This window comes from Puma concolor, chromosome E1, assembly GCF_028749965.1.
Source record: "Puma concolor isolate L17-30 chromosome E1, mPumCon1.1.hap2, whole genome shotgun sequence".
Lineage (NCBI taxonomy): Eukaryota > Metazoa > Chordata > Mammalia > Carnivora > Felidae > Puma > Puma concolor.
This window is the reverse complement of record NC_141680.1, coordinates 36701364-36722808: the sequence shown is the minus strand read 5'-3', so window position 1 is coordinate 36722808 and position 21445 is coordinate 36701364. Positions and strand designations below refer to the sequence as shown.

The following is a 21445-nucleotide window of genomic DNA, read 5'->3' as shown; positions in this document are numbered from 1 at the left end:
TTCTCCCCTGTCTAGGGCAGACTGCAGCAAATCTCGGAACTAGCCTAGAAGACAGGGCACAAAGACCCCTGAAGTTGGATTTGTAAAATGGGTATAGAGTGTATCTCCCCCGTCCAACCCCAGCAGGATTTTGAGAACTGACTGAGAAGGTTCTACAGTTTATGGAGGACACTGTGGTGGGTAGTTTAAGTGCATACTCTCGGCTAATCCTTCAAGTTGCCCTGTGTGGGAGGCAATATGACCTCCACCTTATAAGGGAGAAAATTGTGGCCAGAGACGGCAAGGCACTGGTCCAAGAACACAAAGCTAGCAAGCCGGCGGTCTGGCTCTAAAGCCCTTTCATTCTTCCACACACAGTTTGAATGACTACTTATGCGCTAAACCTGGGCTGGGGTGGGGACCAGTGACAGGCCTTCCATGCTCCTACGGAATTTACATTCTCACAGCGAACTTCCCAACAGGCAACCCCCTAAACAAACAGAATAATTTGCAAATGCGTTCGGGCTCTAGGAAAAAAAGGAACCCGAGTGCAATTGTAACGTTGGGACCGCAGAGGGGCTACTTTAGATTGGGCGGTTAAGGGCAGCATCTCCAAGGACTGAAACCAGCAGTACGAGAAGGGCCCAAGTCGGGGTAAAAGCCTGGATTGTTTGGGAAGCGATGGAGGGCCTGTCGCAAGCGCGGGTGGGGGAGGTCACAGGCGCGCGCGTAGGGGGCAGGCAGGGGCCACCAGGTCCCCGAAACCCACGGGAAGCCACGCAGGGGGGCTTCGGCAGGGCGTGAAAGTAGTCATCTGGAGGCACCGAAGGAAGGCCCTGGAGCCGCGGCAGCCGCAGGCGGGGCGCATCCCTCCCTCTCACCTGCCCCCCCCAGCCCCGCCCCCGCAGGCCGCTGACGTCACGGCGCTCGCCGGCGCCCCTGTGACGTCACACCCCGGCCGGCGCAGTTCTCGGGGTCCGCGCGCGGGAGGAGCGGCCCGCGGCGGGCGCGTAGGCGTGGCCAGATGAAAAAAGTGGCTGCCAAGCAGTCTCCGCCCAAGTTGATCGGTGGGTGCGCGCCCCCGCGCGGGGCGCTGGTTGCTATGGACGCGTTGGCGGCCGCTGGCAGGCGGCGCGCTCGCGCGCGGGGTCGCGGGGGGGTGCCGCGTAGCCTCGTTATCCCAGGTCCCCGCGGCGCAGGGCCACGCTCACAGCCCGGGCCACACCATGAAGTCAGTAAAGAAGGAGTCCCGCTTGAGAATACCCGCAAGCAGATTCTTGGAGGCCGCAGAACTCATTAAAGGTTGGCGCTGGCTGCCTTGGGAGCTCAGGAGAACCCGACAGGGGCTGGGGTTCTTGGATGGGATTCACGACACGGGGCCTGGAGGACGGGGGTGACACCAGGATGGAGGTAAAGATCATGGGGGAGTGGGGTACGGAACAAGGCGTACCCCATACCTCAGGGATGATGTACAAGGCAGCGACCCCCGAAAGGGAGGAGGCCCAGTGCACAGGGTCTTGGGGATGGGGATTAGGAAGTAGGGGACTGCCAGAGGCCCCAGGGATCAGTTGTTGGGGAGGTGGCATTGGGCAGGAAGGCATAGGAGACTTCTACTTCTAGCCAAATCTTAGGGTGGGACTCTGAAGGCAGGAGCCCTCCACTGGATGAGGTGCAGAAGAGTCAGGAAAGAGTTTCAGAAAGGCGGGGAACAGGAGTCCTTGGGAAAAGAAATTCAGGAAAGAATGCAAGAAACATGTTGGGGCCGTGAAACCAACAACTTGGGGGGATTCTTTGGAGGGTGTTCACCTAAGAGGCCTGCTGGAAAAACGCAGGAGAAATGCCTAACCTGGCCGGTTCTGCCTCCCGTGTCTTTCCACCACATATATACCCTTTCTGGCTGGATGACACGTGTCCCATTTGTGTAACCTGGAGACAGTCGCAGGCGTGACTGCTTCCTGGCCTCCTCAGCTACCCTCTGGTTGCAGGTGAGAGAGCCCCAGGGTGTGTGACAGCAGACTGACCCCCTGGACGTGTTCCCATTTGCAACCCACCCCCTCTTCCATCATTTTTTGCTGTTTCCATTTACTGGGGGCCTGCTGGTGTGTGGGCACCGTGCTGGACGACAATGGTGTCAGTATTAACTGTGTGATCCCAGCCCACAAGAAACTCAGAATCTAGTGAACTGCCGGAGGAGGAACTAGATAAATATCAATGCTGTGATATAGGGATCCCTAGCAGTTAAGGGGGCTCAGAGCCCCTGACCTAGGTCTTAGATGCTAGAATTTGGGGGGAAGGTTTTCTGAAGCAGGTGACATCTGTGGCTGACACTCCACAGCCCCCCAAAAGGCAGTTTGCTTCTCCAGGTCTAGGGAGCAAGGAACAGCATCCGCTGAAGCATGGAACTGAGAATGTAGATGACATTGGTGGCCAGGGCAGAGGTGGTGAGTGTGGAGGAATGGGAAAGGAGCCAGAGAGGGCTGCACAGGGAGGCAGGGGCCACACCTTGCTAGGTCAGAAAGTCTGGGCATGCTCTTGCAGGCCTTGGGGAGACCCAGAGGCAGCCTCAGGTAGTAGTGACCGTGTGAGAGGAAGGGCAGGTCTGCAGGTCAGCAGGGGCCCCTGGGAGGCCTGCTAAGTAAGTATGGCTGGCTTTAATCCCTCTTCATGGTATAAAAGTCAGATGTAGGCAGGATTGAGATGTTGTTTCATGATATGGTTCTTAACGATGGAGAGAGAAGAGAGCAAAATAACTGGCCCCTTTCCCAAGGGCAGTCAAGGGCTTTCCTAGCTACTGCCTCCTGCTTTCTGCATCTTATCAGATTTGAACTTTCTGCTGTAAACAAATCAAGGAGAGATTTATCACTGCGTATTTATTTTTAAGAAGGGGAAATTTAGCTTGTTAAATAGCCCTCGAGTTGAGAACCATGCACCAGGGCGAGGAGGAAACAAAGCGGAGTGTTTACTTTAGCATGCAATATTCCTTTTTCCCCTCTAAGTATCTCAGGGGACGTCAGTGTAGTAGGACAATACTTTTGTCCCCCCCCCTTTCAGAACAATATAGCTAATCAACACACGTAATCTCATGCTGTGTTTTTCCAAGTTCTCTGAATTATAAGGAAAAAGGCAAGCAAATATTGTGACGAAACCTGTTAAGAGATGTGAGTCCTTTTGGACTCCCAAGTTTCTCCCTGCTCTTGTTAAGAAACCAGGAGCACTCCCAGCAGTACTAGATGCCCCTCCCTGATCAATTAAAGCTCAGGCCTGGTAGGGACAGCCTCTCCCTTGGTTCCTCCAGAGCAACCCCAAAGTCAGAATCTCCCAAGGGCCTTAATCAACACTGAAAAAGAGTAACATTTAGATAAAACAAGAAACCAAAACATCGAGGCCGGGTTTCTTCCCCCTCCATGGCTTCCCCCTTTCCCCCACTCCCACCTGACCTGAGCACCTTGCTTCCAGCTGCCCGGCCTGGCTCCGGAAGAGATGTGTCACTTTACTGCCCCGGGCTGGTCTTTGACCCCCTCGCAGCTGCCAAGATCGAGGGAGAATGCTGGTTGTGGGGCTCACCAGAAGCCGCATTCACCGTGGGTTTCGAGATACACACCGCCCCCCCGCTCTCCGCCCCAGCCACCTGACTTACCCGCACTGGATGTATCACTTTGAAACGCGGCTTTCACCAACTCACCCTCCTGGACCAAACCTGCTTCCTTCCAGCAGGAAGACCAATGCTTCAGCCTTCCTTTGCAAAGCGGTCATGCCCTGGTTTTTCTCTCATCTCCAACATCACCCCCACCTCCCCAACACGCATTCTGTGTCGCCACGCCTCGCGGAAGCCATGTTCCATCTTCGTTCTGTGACTTCACCGGGAACAGCTCTGTTTGCTGCTCTCTCTGGGCAAAGTCTTCCTCTCCTTCAAGGCCTGGACTTAGCCTGGGGAGCTGCCTATGACCCCCGCAGCTTCTCTTCCGAACCTTTCTTTACAGCCCTAAACTGTATGAGCCACATCCATCCGTTCCTTCTTGGACAAGTAACCAAACGCATCGTCTGTGCCACTAACTTAAGCGCTTATGTTATGCTGGTGTGTGTGTCAGCTCTAGTCTTTGGTTTCTCAAGAGGAGCCATATCTTTTAAAAAAAAAAAATTTTTTAACGTTTATTTATTTTTGAGACAGAGAGAGACAGAGCATGAACGGGGGAGGGGCAGAGAGAGAGGGAGACACAGAATCGGAAACAGGCTCCAGGCTCGGAGCCATCAGCCCAGAGCCCGACGCGGGGCTCGAACTCACGGACCGCGAGATCATGACCTGAGCCGAAGTCGGACGCTTAACCGACTGAGCCACCCAGGCGCCCCGAGGAGCCATATCTCAACCTTTTATACCATCTTCTCTGTAGTTTATAGCACAAAGAAGTTGCTTGGTCAATATCCTCTGTGTATATGTCACTTTGATAAATACTTTATTAACTAGAACACGCTACTCACTGACTGTATGCAGTAACAGGGCTTGTATTGAACTGTACCCAAGATAACCTCAGAAAGACCTCAGACCAGAGTTTCACTATTTCAGAAGTCTTCAGCAACGTTGAAGGTTTGTAAATTTACACTTAGTCAGGGGTGCCCGGGTGGCTCATTTGGTTAAGCGTCCGACTTCGGCTCAGGTCATGATCTCACGGTTCATGAGTTTGAGCCCCGCGTCGGGCTCTGTGCTGGGAGCCTGGAGCCTGCTTAAGATCCTCCTGCTTAGGAGAGGATGTCTCCCTCTCCCTCTCTCTGCTCCTCCCCCACTCATGCTTTGTCTTTCAAAAATAAATAAACATTAAAAATTTTTTTAAAAAATTAAAATAAATTTACACATGGTAATTATACACGCCCCAGTAAAAAGCACACATCGGGAGATGTTTAATCCTTTGGGAAGGTGTTAGAGTCAGCCAAGGTGACAGACAGAGGAAGCAAATGTCCTGGAAAATAGAAATAATTCCAAAATATTTATTTAAAGTCTTTGTTTGTTTGTTTAAGTAACCTCTACACCCAATGTGGGGCTCAAACTCATGGCCCCGAGATCAAGAGTCACATGTTCCTCCGACTGAGCCAGCCAGGCACCCCAAATTCCAAAATGTTTATAAAGGCAAACCTTCAGCTGTTACCAGTTCTCTCTTGGTCTGCCATCACCTTTGGTGCCTTTGTAAAGAAGGGAGAGAGGAAGTGGAAGTTAAAACCGAAGGCTGCATTTTCATACGTGATGGCGGAGGGGACCAGAACTCAGGGTGGAGCTGTTCAGCCCTGTGTGTGTGTGTGTGTGTGTGTGTGTGTGTGTGTGTGTGTGTGCGCGCGCACAGCGCCATGTGGTTCAACTGACAGATACACACCTGGGTTTCTGCTGAACCGGTTGCTGAGGAGACGGACTGAACGATAGGCTGGATTTAGAGTTCTATTGGAATGATTCTGATTTGGGATTTTTGGCCACTATGTGGGCATTTCCTAAACACTTGATTTTGATAATCCGAATCCCTGCCTTGATGTTTTAGTGACATTGCCCCTCGAAAATTACTCTGCATAGCAGCGGACAAATCCGGGTTTTGTTTTTAAAGTCCTTAAAGACAGGACTTAGGCTTTCTTATGGTATTTCGCGTGTCAGCCTCGGGCCTTGGGTCGAACCTTTCTAAACCAGGGGGCAGCAGACAGGAGGACCCAAGCCAAAGAAGCAAAATGCATTTGAAACCCGTTAACACCTCTGTGGGAGGAAGGCAGGGAGTGCGTCCTCACTGGAGAAGGATTCACTCTGTCCCGTGAGATCTCAGGGTCCGGCACCTGAGGGAAATCGGCTCAGATTTCTCCACTTTCCCCAGTCCCATGAGCCACTTTTCCCTTCATTCCTGCAGTAGACTCCTAACTAGTCCTGTCCTCACCCTTACACCCCCTAAGCCCTCCCTTGCTATGTTGTGGCCCACGGGGTAAAGACCGAAGTCCTTTCCACAGCTCACTAAGCTCTTCCTACCAGCCACCCCCACCCCGCCCTGATGAACTCCAGCTATTTAAAAAATGTGCTCTGAGTTCCCCATGCATACACTGTTCTGTTGCCTCTAGGCCTCTTCCCTTTGCAATGCCTGTTCCCCAGTGCCTTTCCCATGTGTAACTTCTGTCATCTTTAGCTCTCAGTTTAAACATCATCTCCCCCCGAAGCCCTCCCCGGCCTCCCTGCACACTGGGCTGGGGTCCCCCTGGATGCTTCCATAGTAACCCCAGTTCAATGACCCTGTTTGACAGCCTTGTCTCCCATGGGCTTGTGCTCTTTGAGGCCCAGGACTCTGCCTTATATCCCCAGAGCCTAGCACAGTGCCTAGCTAGAAGATGCCTGGCTAAAAGTATTTATTAAATGAAAGAATATGAAATATACGCTCAGAGGGGAATGTTCTGTTTCCCCCAGAGCATCTGCATTTTAGACAGTGTCCTAAGAAACCTGATGCTGGGGTACCTGGGTGGCTTAGTCAGTTAAGCGTTCAGCTCAGGTCGTGATCTCACAGTTCGTGGGATCAAGCCCCGCATCAGGCTCTGCACTGACAGTGTAGAGCCTGCTTGGGATTCTCTCCCTGTCTCTCTGCCCCTACCCCGCTCGCACACGAGCACTGTTTCTCTCTCTCTAAATATAAAATAAATAACGTTTAAAAAAAAAAAAAAGAAGGAAACCTGACGCCTTCCCCTAGAACAATGCATCAATGCCAGCAATGGGGGGACGCTGAGAAAGCATCTAGTCCACTTGTACCAAACTTCCGTGCATCGGAACCACCTAGGGAGTTTTTAAAAAAAATAACGGTTTCCCTTAGCGCTGGCTCCATGCAGCAGCCAGGAAGCTGTGTTTGTAAATCTCTCCAGAAGATCCTCGGGCAGGCATCTGACTAATGTTCAGGAACCACTGATTTAGTCCAGCTTTCTCTTTCTACAAAAAGGAAGGAGACCAGGAGAGGGCAAGCGATGTACGTACCCAAGGTTTTACAGCTTATAAGTAGCACAGCCCGGAATGGGATATCTTCTGGTCTCAACTTCAGAAGTCTTAGTCTAGGGGCGCCTGGGTGGCGCAGTCGGTTAAGCGTCCGACTTCAACCAGGTCACGATCTCACGGTCCGTGAGTTCGAGCCCCGCGTCGGGCTCTGGGCTGATGGCTCAGAGCCTGGAGCCTGTTTCCGATTCTGTGTCTCCCTCTCTCTGCCCCTCGCCCGTTCATGCTCTGTCTCTCTCTGTCCCAAAAATAAATAAACGTTGAAAAAAAAAAATTAAAAAAAAAAAAAAAAAAAAAAGAAGTCTCAGTCTCACTGTAACAGGCCAGGGGGGGAACGGGTAGGGGGACCTTCAGGAGAGAATTCGAGCCACCTTGGCAGCCTCTGCTGTCTGTGCAGGTGTTGAGCTCTGCCTCTCGCCATGAAATCTGATATATGTAGAGAGATACTATATATTAGAATATGTTACATAGCTATATTATAATCTATGTTATTATTAGAAATATATGTCTATTTCAGCACTTGTACTTTTCTGCTTCTCTTCAGAAAGGAAGCGGGCAAAGGTACCTGAGCAGCTCACACCCCCCGTTCAGGAAGAACCTGAGCCTGTTAGCAGTGTCCTACAAGGGGGTGACATCCTGGCCTTAGCCATTAAAAAGGAAGACTTGAAGAAGGTAAGAATAAAATCCAGGGATCCCCTCACTGCAGGGGGAGCGTCTGATTCCATGAAGGAATTGAGCACAAATTCTTTTCACTTTTGCATCTAATTTTTTTCAATATTTATTTTCGAGAGAGAGAGAGAAAGCGCACAAGCAGGGGACGGGCAGAGAGAAAGGGAGACACAGAATCTGAAGCAGGCTCCAGGCTCTGAGCTGTCAGCACAGAACCCGAAGCAGGGCTCGAAGCCACGAACTGTGAGGTCGTGACCTGAGATGAAGTCAGACGCTTAACCAACTGAGCCATCCAGGCACCCCTCTAAATTTTTTTAAGTTTATTTATTTATTTTGGGAGAGAGTGCACGCACACAAGCAGGGGAGGAACAGAGAGAGAGAGTATCCCAAGCAGACTCCACACTGTCAGTGTGGAACCCAACTTGGGGCTCGAACTCACGAACCGTGAGATCACGACCTGAGCCGAAATCCAGAGTCTGACACTTAACCAATTCAGCCACCCAGGTGCCCTCACCTTTGCATCTAAAGGAATTTACTATGTTGTTTGTTTTAACGTTTCTGAGATTTACATAGAAACCCCGGGAAATGAGATGTTGAGGTGTCTTGCTTCCCATGGAGGCAAGTGTCTATAATCCCCATTTCACAGAAGGGAAAAGTGAGTTTGAGAAACATGTTACAGAGGCGGATAAAGCTGCTAAACCCTAACCCCACGCTTTACCTGAAAGAGTCAACCACCTCTCACCTGAACTGTCTGGAGGCATTAGATGTTATTTTTTTTTCCCCCTCCAGGACATTGCTAAGTCGTAAGTCTGTTGCATAGACATTTCCTCGACAGAACATATGGACAGAACCGGAGAAACAGATTTGTCAGCCTTCAGGAATCCCACCAAGAATTAGGACAGAGGAGATGGGTGGTGTTATTTCCTCCTCCTGATCTCAAGTGGGATTCTCCTCTTTTGTATTTTGTTTTTTTTAGCAACACATTCCTCGCTTTATTGAGACACAAGATAGACCTGTCGTCACCCAGAAATTTATCATCCGTAAACTCAAACCCAAGGATCATAAGAGGAAGGTCTGCCACTTAGTAGCATATCCTGCTACTCCAGATGCAGCCACGAAGCCCCTGGACTACTCTGGTATGCCCAGCCTTGGCCTTGGCCTTGGCATCACTGGTCTCTGAATTCGTGGAGCGGCCTTGAGAGAAAGCCGAGTCGCCATCAGAAAGTAACCCCTCGAATCTGGAATCATTTACAGGAGCTACTCTGTCCCCTCCCCTTTCCCCCCCAGGTCCGGGTGACAGCTTCCATGGCTGTGACCAGATTCTGCCTCACCACATCTTGGGGAGTCTCCAGGACTTTAAGAGAATTGCAGTTGCTCGAGGAAACATCCAGGTTTGTTTGTACAGAGCCGCTGGGATGAGAGAAGTCGCTGAAGTCATCTCGGTCTTAACCACCTGGCACAGTCAAGCAGGACTGGGGTCCCAGAGAGGCAGTTCAGTCTCCGGGCCCCGGGGAGTCTGAAGTGATAGTGACCCTTCCCCTGGCAACCGTGAAGCCACCTGAAGCTAGTTCAGCTGAAGCCAGGAATTCACTATAAGGATACAGAGGTGCCTCCAGGAACCCCAAAGCCAGTGTGTCCAGCCCCAGTTAGCCTGAACCCCGAGAGGCATCCGGGCTCAGGGCTCACACTCCTTCGCTGCCCTCCACTCCTGTGCGCCGGCTTCGTTTTCCCTTCTCCAAGGTCTGGCCTGCTCTCCTCTCCGGTCCACAGGGTGGAGGAAGGTGGCTTCCCGCAGCTCCCAGGGCCACATGAAGAGGGCCACATGTCTGTCTGACTTTCCCGTCGTGAGGTGCTTTACTCTCTCTCAGTGCCTTTGCTTCCCTGGTTCCAGGCAAAACATCTCCGATTGGTCTGGTGCTAAGGGGACTGGGGTCATATCAAAATGTCTCTTGTCATCGTGCAGGTGCTGGTGCCAATCAGCATCAGTTGTGAGGACAGATACACTGAGAGTTGTCGGCCACAGGCTTAGAGCAAAGGTTCCCCTCTGGAAGAGAGGGAACTGACAGGGGCTTCCAAGACCCCCTGGTTCTGTCACTCACTACCTTGGGGTCCAGGAGAGGAGGGACTCTGAGCAGCGTTGGGGGGACTGCAGGGGGTTAGGCCTAAAGAAGTCTCTGCTCAGCCCCGGTTCAGCTCCTCCTCGCCAGGGTCCACATGCTCACCGTGTACTCTTTTTTTTTTTTTTTTAATTTTTTTTTTTAACGTTTATTTATTTTTGAGACAGAGAGAGACAGAGCATGAACGGGGGAGGGTCAGAGAGAGAGGGAGACACAGAATCTGAAACAGGCTCCAGGCTCTGAGCTGTCAGCACAGAGCCCGACGCGGGGCTTGAACTCACGGACTGCAAGATCATGACCTGAGCCGAAGTCGGCTGCTTAACCGACTGAGCCACCCAGGCGCCCCTCACTGTGTACTTTTTATTTACTTGTTTGTTCGTTGGTTTGTTTAGAGGAGGAGGGCGAAAGGGCAGAGAGAGAGGGAGAATCTTTTTTTTTTTTTCTCCAAAATTTTATTTAAATTCTAGTTAGTTAACATACAGTACAATACTGGTTTCAGGAGTAGAATTCAATGGTTCATCACTTACATGCAACTTCCAATTCTCATCAAAACAGGGGCCCTCCTTCGTACCCATTCCCCATCTAGCCCATCCCCCACCCACCTCCCTCCATCGACCCTCAGTTTGTTCTCTGTCTGGAAGAGTCTCTCATGGTTTGTTTCCCTCTCTTTTTTTTTTCTCCCCCTTCCTATATGTTCATCTGTTCTGCTTCCCAAGCTGCACATATGAGTGAAATCCCGTGGTATTTGTCTTTCTCCAACTGACCCATTTCTCCCAGCATAACACACTCTAGCTCCATCCACGTCGCTGCAAATGGCAAGAGAGAGAGAGAAAGAGAGAGAGAGAGAGAGAGAGAGAGAGAGAGTGTCTTAAGCAGGCTCCACACCCAGCGCGAGCCCGACTCGGGGCTCGATCTCACAACCGTGAGGTTACGTCCTGAGCTGAAATCAAAGAGTTGGACGCTTGACCGACCGAGCCACCCAAGTGCCCCTCTCGGTGTACTTTTTAGCTGGCTGAGCTCATACACACCCCGCCCTGTCTGGTGACCCTCATCTCAGCTAAAGAGGAGCCAAAGCAGAAAGCCCCAAAAGAAGAGAAAGAGAAGGCGCATCCCTGGGCCCCGCCTCCTCAGCACAACTTTCTCAAAAACTGGCGGCGCAACCTAGCCTTGTGGAAGCAGCAGCAGGAAGCCCTGAGTGGTGAGCAAAGCGGACAGGGCTCCCGCCGGGCCTCATCAACCACCGAGGCTCCAGTGCTGGGTTTTTCTGTCACTCCACCTGCCGGAGCCTGGGTTCAGGCTGGTCGCATTTGTGCCATCCACTCCCCAGTGTTTATTGCCGTTAGCGGGTCCTGAGATCAGCCCGGCGGTGGGACTGACCCGTGAGCGGTGCTAGGGCCCCTGTTCGTCCTGACTCGATGGCGGGCTGCATTCTTGGCTCGCTCCCTCTAGAACGCCTCAAGAAGCCGGTGGGCGAGCTGCTTATGCACACTGGGGAGACCTACAGGCAGATCCAGGAGGAGCGGGAGCTCATTGACCGAGCGCTTCCGACACAGCATGATGGGAAGGTGAGTCGCCAAGTGCTCTGGGAGGAGGGGGCCCAGACCCGGGAATGGCTGCCTCAGGTTGGACAGTTGGGGGCAAAAAAAAAAAAAAAAAAAAATCTGCTCCTTCGAAAGGCATTGCTAAGCCCTCCAGGCCTTTGCTAAATCCTATTATGGGTCCTGTTATCGGGCACTGGGGGCCTGGCGAGCTAAGTTACTCAGCCTGTGGTGCTCAGCGGTAGCCAGCCTGAGGAGAAAGATATCACAGGTACTGAGTTACTAGAACAGTCTCCGTGTTGTCTCCTAAAAGCTGAGGCTCCGGCTTTCAGATGACCCAGGGCACCACACCATGTTCTGGTTTGTCAGTGCGGTGGCCGGTCTTGGCCCACACTATCCGTGTGGGGCTGAAGCAGGGCATCCTAAGAACAAAACGGGTGCTTCTTTTTTTTTTAACGTTTATTTATTTTTGAGACAGAGAGAGATAGAGCATGAACAGGGGAGGGGCAGAGAGAGAGGGAGGCACAGAATCTGAAACAGGCTCCAGGCTCCGAGCTGTCAGCACAGAGCCCGACGCGGGGCTCAAACTCACGGACTGCGAGATCGCGACCTGAGCCGAAGTCGGCCGCTTAACCGACTGAGCCACCCAGGTGCCCCTCAAAACGGGTGCTTCTTTCCTGCTCCCAGGGCAGCAGCGAATCCCCCAGAGGGAGCATCTGAAGTCTGTGGGGCAGTCTTGTCTGCCCAGACCCCCCCCACCTCCGCCAGCCTCTCTCCAAAGTGTCCAGGTGATCTGACCCATGTGTCCTTCCTTGCCAGAGCTGTGAGGAGACCAGTGGGTTCTGGAGTCGACTGGAATACTTGGGAGATGAAATGACGGGTCTGGTAATGACAAAGACCAAAGCTCAGCGTGGCCTCCTGGAACCGATCACTCATGTCAGGAAGCCCCACTGCATCCAGGCGGAGACAGGTGAGGGGTGGGCGGGAAACCAGCAGCTTGGGACGGGCCTGGGACGGGGGACAGCATGGCTGTGGAGTGAGAATGGCCTGGGATGGGGGCCCATAACCCTTGGAGGTCCAGTCCCCCCGGCAGTAAGACAGCGATGGGGAGGTGAGCTGGAGCGTGAGCTGTGGGGCTGCTCTGTCTACGCGGCCACCGTGGCCACTGGGGTCATCGAGCACCTGGGACGTGGCTAGTGTGAACTCAAGTGCTGTAAGTCTCAACTACACACTGGGTTTCGAAGACTCCTACTCGCATAAAATACAAGCCATTAAATATATTTTTACGAATCATGTCTGTATTGATTACTTACTGAACTGATACTATCTTTGATCTGTTGGGTTAAACTAGGTTACTAAGGCTAATTTCACCTGTTTTCGCCTTTTTCAGCGTGGCATCTAGGAACTTTGAAATTACATTGGTGGCTTGCATGTGCGGTTTGCGTGATATTTCTGTGCGGCTGCACTGCTTTAGAGGCTGCTGGGCTGCCTGGGTTCAGACCCCAGCTGTGTTGGGTTTGTGAGCTCCAGTGTGTTACTTAACCTCCCTGGTCCTCCGTTTCTCCATCTGTAAAGTACCGTGGGACAAGAGAGTGTTAAATGAGACAGGGCGCGTATGTGAGAGGCTTTGGCGGGTTGTTAACACAGTCAAATGGAGCCGCTGTTGCTGTTATAACCCAAAGGTTTGCAGCTTCGCAAGCTGATTTTGTGGGAGCCCTGAGCAGCGTTGTGGAGGCGGTAGGTATGGGGCAGGCAGGCGGACCAGAGTCCAGCTGCACAGGGAAGGTGTATTTTCCCCTTTCCCGGAAGTGGTGCCGGGCTGGGTGCTCTCAGAGCCCTGACGGCGGGTGGAGAAGAGGCCCCCACAGCAGACCGTGCTGAGGGTCCCTGGACCCTGCTGCTCTAGGACTGCCGGCCCAGAAGGATGCTTGGTACCGCTACACCTGGGATCGGAGTCTGTTCCTGATCTACCGACGCAAGGAGCTGCAGAGCGTCATGGCAGAGCTGGACTTCAGCCAGCAGGTCAGTGCCCCTCGGTGCCGGGAAACCCCTTAACGTTGGGCCTGTCTTCAGTCAGCTAATCTTCCCTTTCTTGGTCTCCCTGAGGATATCGATGGCCTGGAGGTGGTGGGCAGAGGGCAGCCTTTCTCGACCGTTACCGTGGAAGACTATCCAGTATTCGATAGGAGCCAGGAAAGTTCCTCTGAAGACACAGGGCCCTCGTGAGTCGGGCTGGGCCCTAGGCAGAGAGGTTGGAAAGAGCGGCCTCCCTCCCCCCCACCCCCGCCCCGCACCCACAGTATAAAGGGAGGACTCCCCGCTCTGAAATCTGGAGGCCTCCGTCCCGGCCTCTCAATGGGCCCCTTCCAACACCTGCACCAGCTTTTCTGTGACCGTCTGCCCCCTTCCAGCAACCAGCCCCTAATGGGGATTTTCCAGCCATGGAAATGCTGCGAAATGCCGCGCACGCCAAATGGCTGTGCGTGAAGAGTCTCTGTGTCCAAGAAGCGCCCACCTGCAGGAACAGAGCAGGACAGAGCCGAGCCCTAGCGGAGCCCTCCATCAGAGGGTAGAGCCGGGCCCCTCTTTAGGCCTGGCAGCCATTTCCGTGGGCTGCACATGGCCAGACCGTGGTAGCCTCAGGGAAAGGAAGTCCTCGGGTTTTCTTCCAGAGACTCATTGGCCAGTTACCCTGACGATGTCCCCATGCCTGTTCTTGGCCCTTCTCTGCTGTTCTGTGGGAAGCCAGCCTGCTGGATCAGAGGCCGTAACCCAGAAGACAAGGTAAAACTGCCTTCACCCTCACCTACCTGCGGGAAGGGCCTCCCTCAGGCGCAGTCACAAGGAGCCTGGATAGTCACCTATTTGTATTTTTATCTAGTCAGGCATTCAGCAGGTCTGAAAATGGTAACAGCAAGGCTAACTTAAGCTAGAAGGAAATCACAAGACTGAAAAGAGACTGTCACAAGCCACCCAGCTCGTACCTAGCCCCCCAAGCATGTAAATAAGTGAAACTTCTCGAACAGGTATGGCTTCCAGAAGGTTCTAAAGGAGCAGAATTGTCCATCAGATACAAAATCTGTTTTATCTTCCCTTCTTGCCGTGGACGGCAGCCTCAGAGACAGCCGTTGTCGGGGTACAGTGATAGCACCCTGAGAGCAGCCAGGCCCCGGAGGGCCAAACCCAAAAAAGCCCCTGGCAATCAAGGATGAATTGGTCACCCTGGCCCAGAACCTCCCTCAAAGACCTTTCTCGTACCTCTCCTTCCCCAGAAGCGTGTTGGCATCGCTGTTCGCTTGACCTTCGAAACTCTAGAAAGGGAGAAGACCTCTTCGGAACTGACCGTGGTCAATAATGGCACCGTGGCCATTTGGTACAACTGGCGGAGGCGGTCTCAGCTGGACTCTTTCCAAGACCTGAAGAGAAACAGGATGGAGCGGTTTTACTTTAACAATAGAGAAGGTACCCAGCTGCCCTACTCCCGGGCTCCTGTCTGTGGTCTGCGAGGAGCCAAAGTTTAGCTGAAGTGCCTGCAAGTTTTGAACCCCTCTCTTCTGCCTCCTCTCGTCCATTTCTTCTGTGAATTGTGTCCTCTCCTAACTGTGCATGTCTGTTGGGGGAACAGCCGAACTCGAGAACACAGAGAGTCTCGCTCACCAGGGAGCAGAAACTTTCTAGGGGTTCAGTTACCCATATGCTCAGGCCTGAGGCTAGGATGAACCCCCACCCCACACACCTCATCCCCGTTTGCCTGGGACTTTGCCAGTTTTTGTGCAGGAAGTCAAAAGTCCCACTTCCCAGGAAACCCCTCGGTTCTGGTCACCACCCTGGCCAGGGGCCCAGTTAACTGTATGCATGGGCTTAGGGCTCAGTGAATATTGTGCAGGCTTGGGGCTCAGCTAGCTCCCATGTGGTGAAAACCTCCGTCTCTGTCCCTGGCAGGTGTGATTCTGCCTGGAGAAACGAAAACCTTTACCTTCTTCTTCAAGTCTCTGAATGCTGGCATCTTCAGGGAATGTTGGGAGTTTCGAACCCACCCCGCCTTATTAGGAGGTGCTCTCCTGCAGGTCAACCTCCGCGCAGTCTCCCTGACCCAGGATGTTTTCAGGGAAGAGAGGAAGTTACTGAAGGTAACCCAGGATCTTGCCCCCCCCCCCCACCTCCCCCTGGACACCAGATAGGTTCCTCTGCTTTTCTTCCTGGCACTGCCTGCGGGGATCTTATTTCCTCCAGCCCAAGAGGTGAATTTCTCACCAACAGGCCGCTGTTTTTGCCAACAAAGACCTGGGGAGTGTTTGTTGGGAGAGGTGGGCACTGGGAGTCCGCCGGCCCCGGCCCCCAGTCAGTTCCAGAGCTGGCCCCTGGTGCTGTGCCTTCGGGCATTCTATAGAAAGCTGGGCTTTTTTTTTTTTCTCCTACTGTGGCCCCCAAACATAAGCCAACTACTTTAGCTGAGGCTCCGCCCGCGGTGCACCCAAACCATGTGGCCCCCGCCCCTTGCCCTCCTTCCTAATCTGGGAGAAATGCTGACTGTGTGACCTTCTGGCCCCATGAGAGAGCAACTTCTCTCGGACTGGCTCCCCTCCTACAGGCTTTCAGCCAGTTGTAGGGAACATGGATGTTTGGAGATACCGAGGGGGTTTTGAGTCCGGAAACGGGAGTTTATGTACGTGTGAGAGAGACGGACGGTAGAAAGAGCTCAGCCCCTGGGAAGGCACAAAGTCCTGAGGGCTCCGGCTCCCCTCAGGGATGCAGCGGGGGTTTTGAAAGGCTGAGCCGCCATCGTGTGCCACCTTCCCTTCCCCAGGACAAGCTGGCTGCCCACGAAGCGGTCACCATTGTGGACAGCGTGCTGCAGGAGCTGTTGAGTGGGATCCTGACCCCAGAGCGTGCGCCGTCCCCCGTGGACGCCTATCTCACTGAGGAGGACTTGTTCCGCCACAGAAATCCTCAGGTGCAGGCCTGTGACGGGGGTACTAGTTACATCCTCGCTTTCCGGTGAGGAAACTGAGGCCCAGGGCGGGTTACGTAATTTGCCCAAGATAACTTAGCAAGTAAGTGGATGCTCGGTTGGGAACAGAGCTTGGCGAACTCCTTCATTCAAACGCGATCTTAACTTGGGATCGCGAATGCGAGAACAGCTTGAAGGGGATGTGAGGGGCCACTCTGGCCACCGCGGCCCCTGCTGGCTTCCTCCCTGCAGCCCCCCACCAGTGCCCTCGAGGGAACGGGCCGGCTGGGACTCCGGGTGCCCCACGGCCTAGCCTCCCCAACGCGTGTCTTCCCTTGCCTTTGCTGCAGCTGCATTACCAGCACCAAGTGGTGCAAAACCTGCACAGGCTGTGGCGCCAGTACCTCACCCTGCCCCCCAAGGCCGAGGAGGCCAGCCCCAGTGAGGAGGAGCGCCACAGCCCCAGGGCCCGGGCTGCCTACTTGGAGAAGGCCTCCGTGAACGTGGAGCCCTCGGCACACTCTAAGAGCCCGGTCTCAGAATCCCAAGTGCCCCGGCAGGAGAATGAGGCCTTCAGGGACTCCCGAGACGCTTTAGGGTCCCAGAAGCCTGGAGCAGGGGCTCAGAGTTCTCAGCGGAAGAGCATTATGGAGGAGATCCTGGTGGAGGAGAGCCCAGACCTGGGGAGCACCAAGAGCCCCTGGGAGCTGGATGGCCTTCCCCCACCTGAGTGGAACCTCTGTTTGGAGGATTTCAGAAAGGTGCTCCCCTGACCCTGAGGGGTTGGTAGGAGGGCGGCCCTGGTGGAGGTGCCAGCGCACCGAGGGAGGGCCCCAGTTGTCCCCTTTGCCCCCTTGGGCGAAGAAGCAAACTCTCGTGAAGGCCCGGAGAAAGCAATCTCTTGGGTCATCTCTTTTTGTCTCGGGTGCCTAGGCCACCATGGGATAGGAGGGGTGCCTTCTCCGACCCAGGCACACGTCGGAGAAGGGGATCACGGGTACATATTTCTGGGGGAGGTCCACCCTCCATGGCCGCACCCCCGTACGGCTGTCTGTCCTCACTGCACGAGGCCCATCGCTAGGGGACGCGGGGATCCTTGGTGTCCCGGGCAGAATGACTGCTCATGCTCCCTACAACCCTGCCAGGCAGTGATGGCACTCCCTGAGGAGAGCCAGAGGGAGGACGCCCTCATCGGGCTCAACAAAGCAGCCCTGGAGCTGTGCCAGGAACCGAGGCCCCTGCAATCTGACTTGCTGCACCAGATGTGGTAGGTGCCCCCCGGCAGAGCTGGCCCGGGCTCCCCGATGGGGCGTCTGACGGCCTGTGGTTCTGGGCGCGCGCAGTCCTAGGTCGCAAAAAAGGTGCTGCAGACCCTCCACACTCTGGCACCTGCCGCGGCAGCCTCTCCGGCACTGGCTGCTCTCCAGAGCGGAGGAAGCAGCTGCTCTCTCTTTCCCGCCCCCTCTCCTGGTTCCTTCTCAACCAGCAGAGGAATGGGCCGAGGAGAAACCGGAGGACAGCGAGAAGAGCAGAATCCGTGAAAAGCCTCCCTTCTTGCTTGGAACTTGCTTGGTTATGCATGAGCGCCTTCAGTGGGGCCCTCAGGGAACCTCGCAAAAGCTACCCTGCTCCCACAGGGCCGGTCCCAAGTCTAGCCAGGGTCTCAAGCCGGAGCCTAGACTGACCTACCCCTAGCCCCGGGCCACTCTTTCCCGGCGGCTGCCTGAGGGGAGCCAGATCCCCGTCTGAGCACCTGCACGGGTACTGGTGAGGCTGCTGGGCTAGACAGGGCATGGCCCCTCCGTGGTAGCCCTTGGCGCCCGTGTCCTGGAAGGGAAGGACCCACGCCTCTGCACATTCAAGGGCAAACGAGGGGTGATGGCTGTCTCCAGGATGCCCTGCTCTCCAGTTTGCAGCTATGGCGGGATGTGATTGATGGCCTGGTGGGCCATTCCCTGTGGCTGAGGGCTCTGCTGGGCCTGCCTGAGAAGGAGACCATCTATTTGGACCTACCAGAAGAGCAAGGTCAGACTGCAGCCATGCCCCTCCCCACCCCTCCGCACCCTGGCAGTGGCCCCTCAGCCATTTGCACCCTTCTGGTGGAAACTCCGTCAGGTGGATCCACGGGGTGGGCCCCACTACCCTTCTATCTGCTGCCAGGACTTGGGACCCAGAAGCGACCCGAGTGACCACCTTCGCTCAGTCCCCTGGTTTGACAGGCAGAGCCCTAGAGAGGTTGAATGACTCACCCCTGCCCTGCAGTCCTGCTGCCCAAGGTCACGTGCTCTGCTCCTTCTCGGAGCACCGCACCGACAGCTCAGGGTCCTTGGCTTTCCCGACCCTGCCTGTGGGGTCAGTGAGGCCAGGTCACACCGTCTTGCATCCACCTCCCTTAGATCGCAAGTCCCCGCCTGTTACAGAAGTGAAAGCGACTGCCGGGAAGGTTGGGAAGGAGGACCGGAAAGGGGCAGCCCAGGAAAAGAAGCAGCTGGGAATCAGAGAGAAAGAGGATAGAAAACCTGCCAAGCTGCCGGGGAAAGAGGCATGCTGGGACATAGTGTGGGCCTCAGGTGGGGCCGGGGAGGCGTCGGAGGGGCTGTGGCAGGTGGACGGTCGCTCCAGCGCGAGACCGTGGGCCTCCCAGTGAACTGCTCTTGAGAAAGCCCTGGCCCTCCCCCAGGAGCTCCTGAAGGCTGTGCGTGTCTCCGTCTCTCCACGCAGGACCGTTTAAACAGCAAGAAGCACAAGGCAAAGGATGACAAGAAACCGCTGAAGTCTTCAAGTCGGGACAGGGTTTCCTTGGAAGACCCTGCCCCTGACAGCACTATGACCTCCCAGGAACCCATAGATCCCCTGGTCATGAAGAAATACACCGAGAGGCTGCACACGGAGGTGAGGGCCCGAGCCCCGCGCCCAGCCCTCCCCTCGCTCACACCTGCTCTGCATGCCATCCTCCCCTCCCTCATTCATCCTGTTTATTCCACGAGCGAGAAACACCTAGCGTGTCCGTGATGGAAGATGGAAGCAGAGCTGCCCCTGTGAAGGGCATCCTGGTGTGTGAGGGACAGGCCTCGGGCATAAATGGCACACCGGGTGTGTTCAGTGACCAGCAGTGTGGGAGAGAGATAACCCAGGGCCAGGGGGTGGGGAAGGCCTGGGTGGGGGCAGGTGAGCCTCACTGCGACACGGAACAGACCCGAAGGGAGGTGAGGGGCGGCCATGTGGACATCCAGGAAGAGTGCCCCAGGCAGAGGGTGCAGTTAAGGCAGGGGAGGGAGTGGCCGGGAGGACAGAGGCCACAGAGGCCACCGAGAGGGAGCAAGTCTTAGGGCGTGTGGGGCTTCGTAGGCCATTGTGTGGCCTTGGGGTTTTTCTGAGTGAAATGAGAAGTCCCAGGGTTTTGAACGGAGGAGTGATATGGTCTGACTTAGGCTTTAGAAGATCACCCTGGCTGTGGTTGGGAAAACAGACTAGGGGAACAGAGCAGAAGCGCCTCCTTTTCTGCCACCCCCACTTCCTGTCTGTGTTAGGTGCGTCACGGCAGATGGGGGAACATTAGGTAGGGTGGATTTTCAGCAAGTGTGAGGGTTGTAAAGCACTGCAGAGACTTCCTAATGGTATACGCTCTTTTTCTTTCTTTCTTTATAATTTTTTTTAATGTTTTATTTATTCTTGCGCGAGAGAGACAGAGCACGAGCAGGGAAGGGGCAGAGAGAGAGAGGGAGACACAGAATCCGAAGCAGGCTCCGGGCTCTGACCTGTCGGCACAGAGCCCAATGTGGGGCTCGAACTCACGAACCACGAGTTCATGACCTGAGCTGAAGTCAGACGCTTAACTGACTGAGCCACCCAGGCGCCCCAATTCTTCTTGGTTTTAAATGTTTATTTATTTATTTTGAGAGAGAGGGCACATGCACGAGTGGGGGAGGGGCGGAGAGAAAGGGGGAGAGAGAGAGAGAGAGAGAGAGAGAGAGAGAGAGAGAGAATCCCAGGCAGACTCCTTGCTGTCAACGCACAGCCTGACGCGGCGCTGGGTCTCATGAACCGGGGAGATGGTGACCTGAGCATAATGGTCTATTCTTAAGCGGTAAGTCCTTAGAGAGTCACTCAGGTGTTGTGTTCTGTTCTTTGTTATTTTGGAGCGGAGGTCCACAAAGCCACATTCGATTGTCACCGTGTCTAATGGCAGTGCTTTGTCTTCCTCTGGTGCGGACAGCTAGGTAGCCGCGATTGCATCATACATTGTGGTAACGCTCCGGATCCCATTTGATCAGAAGTTCCATTTGCTACTGGTGACATCACTGTGATTTCCGAAGACTGATGGGGTTTAGAGAGTAATCATAGGGCTCTTTGAAATAAAGAATCAGCATGCCGAGGCACATGTGGTCCGGCCCCACGGGAGGGCTGGTCCTGGAGACATTTCGGTATGTGGATCTGTGATCTCACAGGAAGGATCTTACACCCCCGATGGCCAGGGTGGAACTGGACCACCCCACTGTTCCTTGGAATTGCCTCTTCAACCACCCCAGGCTCTAAGGCCCCCATATGTCCAAGGGGTAGTGCAGGATGACCTCCGCAGGCCGGTCTGAAAAATAAAGCTCTCTGCAAAAACAACAGTTCTACAGAAGCTCCACAAGTTTGTTTTTACCCCTTCTGCCGCTTCTGTCCTGGTGTAGACATGTCCCTCGTAGCCTGCCGGGTGCTCCCTTGTGTAGGGGCTTCCCACAGAGCAAACCCTGGCCTGTGGTTTCATCCCATTCTTCCAGGTCTACGGGCTGCTGGACACCCTAGTGACTGACCTCATGGTCCTGGCTGACGAGCTCAGACCCATAAAGAATGTCGAGGAGACTTTGCGTCTTTGTATCTGACTCACGCGTGCAAGGTGCCTTCTGGGAAACTGATTAACAAACAAGTCAATAAAGAACTTTTAGGCCTTTGTGTCTTGAATGTCGGATCTTGATGAAGCCAGGTCATGACCCGGGTCTCCCGTGTCCCACCTGCCCCAGATCCCCCTCCTCCCGGTTCCTGGAGCCATCCAACAGGAGGTAGGAGAAACACACCCGGAAGGTGATGTGTGGGGTGCTGAGCAGAAGAGCAGGTTGGTAGCAGGACAAGGAACGAGTCCGGTGACGGGACAGCATCACCTGTCATGAACCCCGCCTCTGACCTTCCTTGGCCCAGGCTTTTGGGGCTACACTTCCGG

The 21445-nt window shown here is 54.5% G+C and overlaps 1 protein-coding gene and 1 long non-coding RNA gene across 4 annotated transcripts; one reads left to right on the top strand and one right to left on the bottom strand.

Annotated features, from left to right (window-relative positions):
* The first annotated feature begins 1122 nt into the window (after positions 1 to 1122).
* Positions 1123 to 21180, top strand: MYCBPAP (MYCBP associated protein). 3 transcript variants are annotated; one of them, XM_086686993.1, is made up of 19 exons: positions 1124 to 1281; positions 7512 to 7639; positions 8613 to 8772; positions 8924 to 9027; positions 10762 to 10951; positions 11203 to 11318; positions 12111 to 12261; positions 13198 to 13313; positions 13398 to 13513; positions 13964 to 14075; positions 14564 to 14753; positions 15234 to 15421; positions 16099 to 16245; positions 16593 to 17003; positions 17388 to 17509; positions 18152 to 18267; positions 18639 to 18784; positions 18964 to 19134; positions 21009 to 21180. In XM_086686993.1, the coding sequence occupies exons 1-19, from the start codon at positions 1206 to 1208 to the stop codon at positions 21108 to 21110; spliced, it is 2862 nt and encodes a 953-aa protein (XP_086543119.1). In that variant the 5' UTR covers positions 1124 to 1205; the 3' UTR covers positions 21111 to 21180. The 3 variants fall into 3 exon arrangements, with proteins under 3 accessions (XP_086543120.1, XP_086543119.1, XP_086543118.1); XM_086686992.1 differs by lacking the exon at positions 21009 to 21180 and adding an exon at positions 20691 to 20858; XM_086686994.1 differs by lacking the exons at positions 18639 to 18784; positions 18964 to 19134; positions 21009 to 21180 and having other exon boundaries at positions 1123 to 1281; positions 17729 to 18267.
* On the bottom strand, positions 11786 to 17776 carry LOC147574268 (uncharacterized). The gene is made up of 4 exons (XR_015244073.1): positions 17493 to 17776; positions 14550 to 14707; positions 14102 to 14189; positions 11786 to 12173 (listed from the first exon to the last, which is right to left on the bottom strand). It is a non-coding gene; the product is annotated as an uncharacterized LOC147574268 (long non-coding RNA).
* Positions 21181 to 21445: the final 265 nt, after the last annotated feature.

What these genes read in the sequence shown, in the direction of transcription:
- MYCBPAP (XM_086686992.1), top strand. Translation starts at nt 1,206, where the DNA reads ATGAAGTCAGTAAAGAAGGAGTCCCGCTTGAGAATACCCGCAAGCAGA. An exon ending in AAGAGAGGAAGTTACTGAAG is followed by an intron (nt 15,422 to 16,098) that starts GTAACCCAGGAT and finishes TCCCTTCCCCAG; the next exon opens with GACAAGCTGGCTGCCCACGA. An exon ending in GTTTGGAGGATTTCAGAAAG is followed by an intron (nt 17,004 to 17,387) that starts GTGCTCCCCTGA and finishes CAACCCTGCCAG; the next exon opens with GCAGTGATGGCACTCCCTGA.